General features: G+C 52.3%; 1 protein-coding gene across 2 annotated transcripts; it reads right to left on the bottom strand.

Moving 5' to 3' along the window:
- Nucleotides 1–519: 519 nt before the first annotated feature.
- Nucleotides 520–4,814, bottom strand: DMRT2 (doublesex and mab-3 related transcription factor 2). 2 transcript variants are annotated; one of them, XM_076362252.1, is made up of 4 exons: nt 4,681–4,814; nt 3,721–4,086; nt 3,528–3,630; nt 520–1,858 (listed from the first exon to the last, which is right to left on the bottom strand). In XM_076362252.1, exons 2-4 carry the CDS (start codon nt 4,066–4,068, stop codon nt 801–803), a joined length of 1,509 nt encoding a protein of 502 aa, XP_076218367.1. In that variant the 5' UTR covers nt 4,069–4,086; nt 4,681–4,814; the 3' UTR covers nt 520–800. The 2 variants fall into 2 exon arrangements, with proteins under 2 accessions (XP_076218367.1, XP_076218368.1); XM_076362253.1 differs by lacking the exon at nt 4,681–4,814 and adding an exon at nt 4,254–4,408.
- Nucleotides 4,815–5,123: the final 309 nt, after the last annotated feature.

Raw genomic sequence — 5,123 nt, 5'->3', positions numbered from 1 at the left:
AGGTGAAATGTTTTCAGAAGGAAAATATTCTAGGGGGTGGAAATCCAGAGTAAAGTCAGCTGAACATTAAAAAAAAAAAAAAATCAGACCGTTTATTCAAAACCTGAATTTTAAAAAATGCTGACTTTTTATCCAAAAGCTCACCAGAGCCATTCTCCTCAAATCCAAGCTAATAACTCTTTTGCTTTAGGAACAGAAGCTTTTATAGCGAGGTGTGGAATAAACCAGTCTTCTACACTAGCATGCACTCCCCTTTCAGAATAAGAAAGGCATTTGGAATCTGATCCAAATCTCACTTAAGTTAATAGAAAAAGTCTTGTGAATTCACACTAGACTACATGCACCGTTGTTACCTATTCTCTTAGTTACTGGAGGTTCAAAGCAGAAATGACCACTCACCCCACCAAGATAACTCATTGATAATAGCAGATAAAAGAGTAAGTGTATTCTGAAAGTAGGGCATACTTGCCTGTGAGATACTAGAGACAAAACAGAGATCAGGAATATGTCTATGCTTGTAGTTAATCTCATTTTATTGAATAGGTTGAAGTGCTGCTTAAAATAACAACACTTTACAGTCTGTACATGCAGTTTCAATTTTAAAAAATTAAATATATTTATTTTTTCCGAGGAGAAAACATGCATATTTATGTACATCATTTTGAGATAAAAGAAATAATTACCATTTACAGCAGAAATTCCTCTTTACAAATCTTTTAAGAGACGAGAGACAAGGCAGGCAGTAGCAATTCTGCAGAAAGCATAGCATACAAACTCTCTACACTGAAGGTATAGTTTATTCATTGAGAGACATTAGCAACTGCAGAAGAAGGTCGTTTAAGGATGGATTCAACTGAAAATGACAGTGGCTCTGTTGTTGAAAGTTTTGTTGTGGCCTGTTTGGCCCCAAAGAAGTCTTTTGCACATTTGTCTATTGTAAACTTGTATTTTTGGTTCTCTTTAATGGCACACTCTCTGTATTTCTTAGAAGCATCTTCGAAAGTCTCTTTCACAAATGCTGTTCTCAACTCTGCTCCTGATCTGTCAGGAAACGTTTGCTGGAACAGCGACTGAAATGGACTGTATTTGAGCGGTGGAGGGGGCTTGGTACTGTCTTTGCTGATCTTGCTTAATACCTGTTCCTGAGGAGCCAAAGAATCCTTAACAGAAATCTGAGAGAAAGTCCTTTTTGGAGGAGAGAAAGCTGACCTCTCACGAGCTTCCTGGGGAAGGCATGGTATCTCATTACATGACTGCTGAATGTCTTGCGTGTGGGTCAGAACGAGTGAATTTTCCAGTTTTGGAGACATGATGTCATGCTCAGTGTTTGGACAGTCCTGACTTTGTGAGACCTTGGCATCCCAACCTGCCCCCGGTTTGAGAGCTTGGACAGTAGTAGCATTTAACAGGCATTGCTGGTAGAGGAGAGCATCGCTAATGGGGCCACATTTTGGCCACACTAAGAACCTAGAAGACAGGGGATACTGCCTGTAGGTAGTAGCTACACTGACATTTGAAGAAATTAGTTCCATGTTGCTGGATCCTGAATACTGCATGGTTAGATCAAGGCAGGTTGGTAAAAAATTGCAAAACTCCTTGTTCGGAGTATCAACTTGAGTAGTGTTGAAGGCTGTTTTATATGAGTTGTATTCAGCTCCATGCACTATGCGGTTAGGGAGAAAAAGGGCAGCTGCTTGTGTAGCTTCCATCACCTCTCTCTCTTTGTACTCTCTCTCTAGCATAATGTTCTCCAACTCTTTATCAGCAAAAGCCCGTCTCTTTCTCATCCTGTCACTTACAGGGGGTGGCAAGGGTGAATTCCCTCCCAGGTAAGGGTCTGTTGGAATAGGACGGTAACCTAAAACAACAAAGCAGCATTAGGAGTGACGCCGCATAAGAAAAACATTAAAGCTGTGTTTGTAAAAGGGCTCCGTTTGGAGCCAGTCCCGCCAGGCGCCAAGCACTTGCCACAAACCCTGGACACCGTCAGCTCCTACTGAAGTCACTGTGCCACAGAGGCTTAGCTCCCTGCGCTGTCAGGCACATTCAGTACAAGTTCCTCAACACAGATAAGCAAGCCCTGCTCCTCTGACTTGTGTTGTCTCCTTCAAAGCTAGCTGATTAGTAACTTTAAAAAGCAATTCCAAAACAGCAGATCGAGGAAAAAAAAAACAAAGAAAAAAAAAAGAAAAAAAAAGAAGGAAAAAAAAAGGAAAAAAAAGGTAAAACCCTGCTGTGTGTTACGACTGGTATTGCATCATGCAGCTTAAGGAGATCAATTTTTAACAAATACGGAAAGTATTCGAGTATTTTATTTCTTCTGAACTAAAAGAGAACTTGAATAAAACATAGAAATCCAGTCTCCGGTATATTCAATTACCAGGCTAACTGAATTAATTCAATATAACCAATAGGGTCCAATCCTGTTTCATCTACCCAGACAAGTAATCCCATTGAATTAATGGAACTACTTACATGAGTAAGAACAACAGGATTTTACCTGTTTTCACTCCCATTCCTCTCACACAAGTTTCCCCACTGCCAAGGAAGGTATCTATACCTACAGCTGATGCCTTTTCTATTCTCTAAAGATGAACCGCTATGTACACATTGCTACAGATGGTAGAAAATTCCAAGGAGAACTAGGAGAAAAGGAAAAGAAAGTTAAGATAAATTAGAGGAAAGAATATAGAAGAGATTTTTTTTAAAGAGTGAGCTGTAGACGAAAATTAGAGGTTTCTAACAGGTCAAAATTTTAATTGCTATTTTGGGGGAAAAATGAAGCTAGATTTGAGAACTGTAATGCTTTACAGGGCTATTGTTTGGAAAGTAATTAAAGAAATAAATTCGGGCACAATCCAAAGAAAGAGTGGGGAACAAAAAATATACCCTCTCACTAAAATATCCATCTTTAAAATGTCATTCTTCCACAGCTAATATTTTCGACGGGGGAAAAAAAATGAGCAGTCTATTATGTATATCTTACTATTGATAATGCAGCAATGTGTTAGGAGCTCAGATCAAACGGGGAAAAAAAACAACCCACTAACTGATTTACTTATTTGCTGATTAAAAAAAGCCCGCAAATAAATTACCCTGCACTGCAAAACGCTGCTGGGTAGTCATGTAAAAAGAATGTCAGCTTGTAACAGTAACTCTCAAATTTCAAATTACCGTTGCTAGCATTTCAGGCGTTATTTTGGGCGGGGGAGGTGGGGGGAAGAAACTGACATTCTCCCACATCGATTCCAGCCACGAAGGGCAGAAGCCGCGGGCGGAGGCTCCGAGGGCACCCGGCACCCGCGCCCCTTCGGGCGCGGGTGCCGGTGCCCTCGGAGCCTCCGCCGCCCGGCCCTGGTAGCGGAGCGCGCTTTAACGCCGTTCCTCGTTTATTTCGGGAAACAACGCTGCATTTCACGCGTGTCCGTAAGCAGCCGCGCCTCGGCCGGGAGCTACGGGTTTTCCCGGTTTCCCCGCCGGCGGCCGGTGCTGCGGGGAGCCCGTGGAAGGGCGGGGGATGCGCTTACCTTCCAGGATGCTCTTGGCCAGGAGGCTGGGCGTCCGGACGTGCCTCTGGTAGACGGCTTTGCGCTCCAGGCTCGCCTGCTTCCCCGCCAGCCCCTTCTTGTCCTAGGAGAGCGATCAGGCGGCGCCGTCAGCCCGGGGGCCGCCCGTCCCGTCCCGTCCCGTCCCGTCCCGTCCCGTCCCCTCTCCTCTCACCTCGGTGGCCTGCTGCCGTCGGAGCGCCACCTGGGCGGCCATGACGCGCTGCCGCTCCACCACCAGCAGGCAGTTCGCGCACTGGCAGTCGCGCCAGCGGCAGAACCGCTTGTGTCCCTTCAGGCACGACACCACGCCGTGGTTGCGGCACCGGGCGCACTTGGGCGTGCGGCTCAGCTTCCGCGGCTCGCCCCGCCGCGGGGCCGCCGCCGCCTCCTCGCCTTCCTCCTCCTCCTCTTCCTCCTCCGGGCCGGCGCTGCTGGGCGGCGCGCCGGGGGCCTCGGCCGCCTCCCCCTCCACGCTCTCCACGTCGATCTCCCAGTCGGCGGCGGCGCGTCCTTCAGCCATGGCTCCCCGGCGGCGCAGCTGCAAAAGAGGGGTCAGGCCGCCCGCCCCCGCGGCGGGACGGCAGCCGGTGCACACCCGGCTTCCGAGGTGCCCGCCGCCGCCCGGCCCGCCGGCAGCCCCGCCGAGACGCGCCCCCGTCGGGAAGTCACGGCAGAGGCCGCTTGGGATGTCATCTCTCCCCTTACCGTCTGCTCGGGTCTCTTCCCCATGCCCCACGCAGGGCTCAGCTTAGCCTCGACGGACGCTTCCCCCCGACCCGACCCGACTTGCCAGGGAGCTGTGCTCGCCCGCCGCAGGCAGGAGCGCGTCTCCAGCGGCGGAGGATGCGGGAGGAACCGCCGCAGGGCGATGCCCAGCGCCGCAGGGCTGCGGGGCTGTCAGGTCGTCACAGGAACCTGTTCATTTCAGAATCCTGACAACCCTCCTGCCCGCTGCGTCCAGACTTAGGGGACAGGTAGGGAACACCTGGGCTTCACACACCGCCGCTGTCCGCTCCAGCGACCAGGGGCTGCATGGGCTCCTGGAGCTCTCTGCAGCGCGGAAGCACTGCCTTCAGACCCCCGCCTCCTCCCACACGACCTCCCCGTCCTTCCACCCGCACTTTCCACTTACCCAAGTTCAGCGCCCGAGGCCGGCAGGCGGTGCAAGCCGCACGCAGCCCCCCCCGCTCCCCGCAGCTCGCAGGGTCTTCACCTGGCCGCCGCTGCCCAAGCCCAGCCGGAGGCAGGGCACTCGCGATCCCCGCACCTCGGGGTGCAAGGCTCCCCGACAGCCGGGACGCCGCGCCGTCGGGGGGTCGCTGCGTCGCAGGGCGGCGGGCCCGGACGGGCCGTGGGTGCGCACTCGCTGCACCAGCCCCGGGGCTGGCACCCGCCTCGCCCACGCCGCGCCCGCCCCGCGGCACAGTGCCCGCCGCGTCGGCCCCGCCGCGTTATCAGCGCCGGCCGCCGCCGCCCGCGCCGCCCATTGGGCCCGCGCCGCGCGGCCGCCGCTCTGATTGGCCCGCGCCGCCGCCGCCCCGCCCCCCCCCGCGCGTGTGCCAGCCGCCGGCCGCT

The sequence above is a fragment of the Aptenodytes patagonicus genome, chromosome Z (assembly GCF_965638725.1).
Source record: "Aptenodytes patagonicus chromosome Z, bAptPat1.pri.cur, whole genome shotgun sequence".
NCBI lineage: Eukaryota > Metazoa > Chordata > Aves > Sphenisciformes > Spheniscidae > Aptenodytes > Aptenodytes patagonicus.
This window is presented reverse-complemented; position numbering and strand designations above follow the sequence as displayed.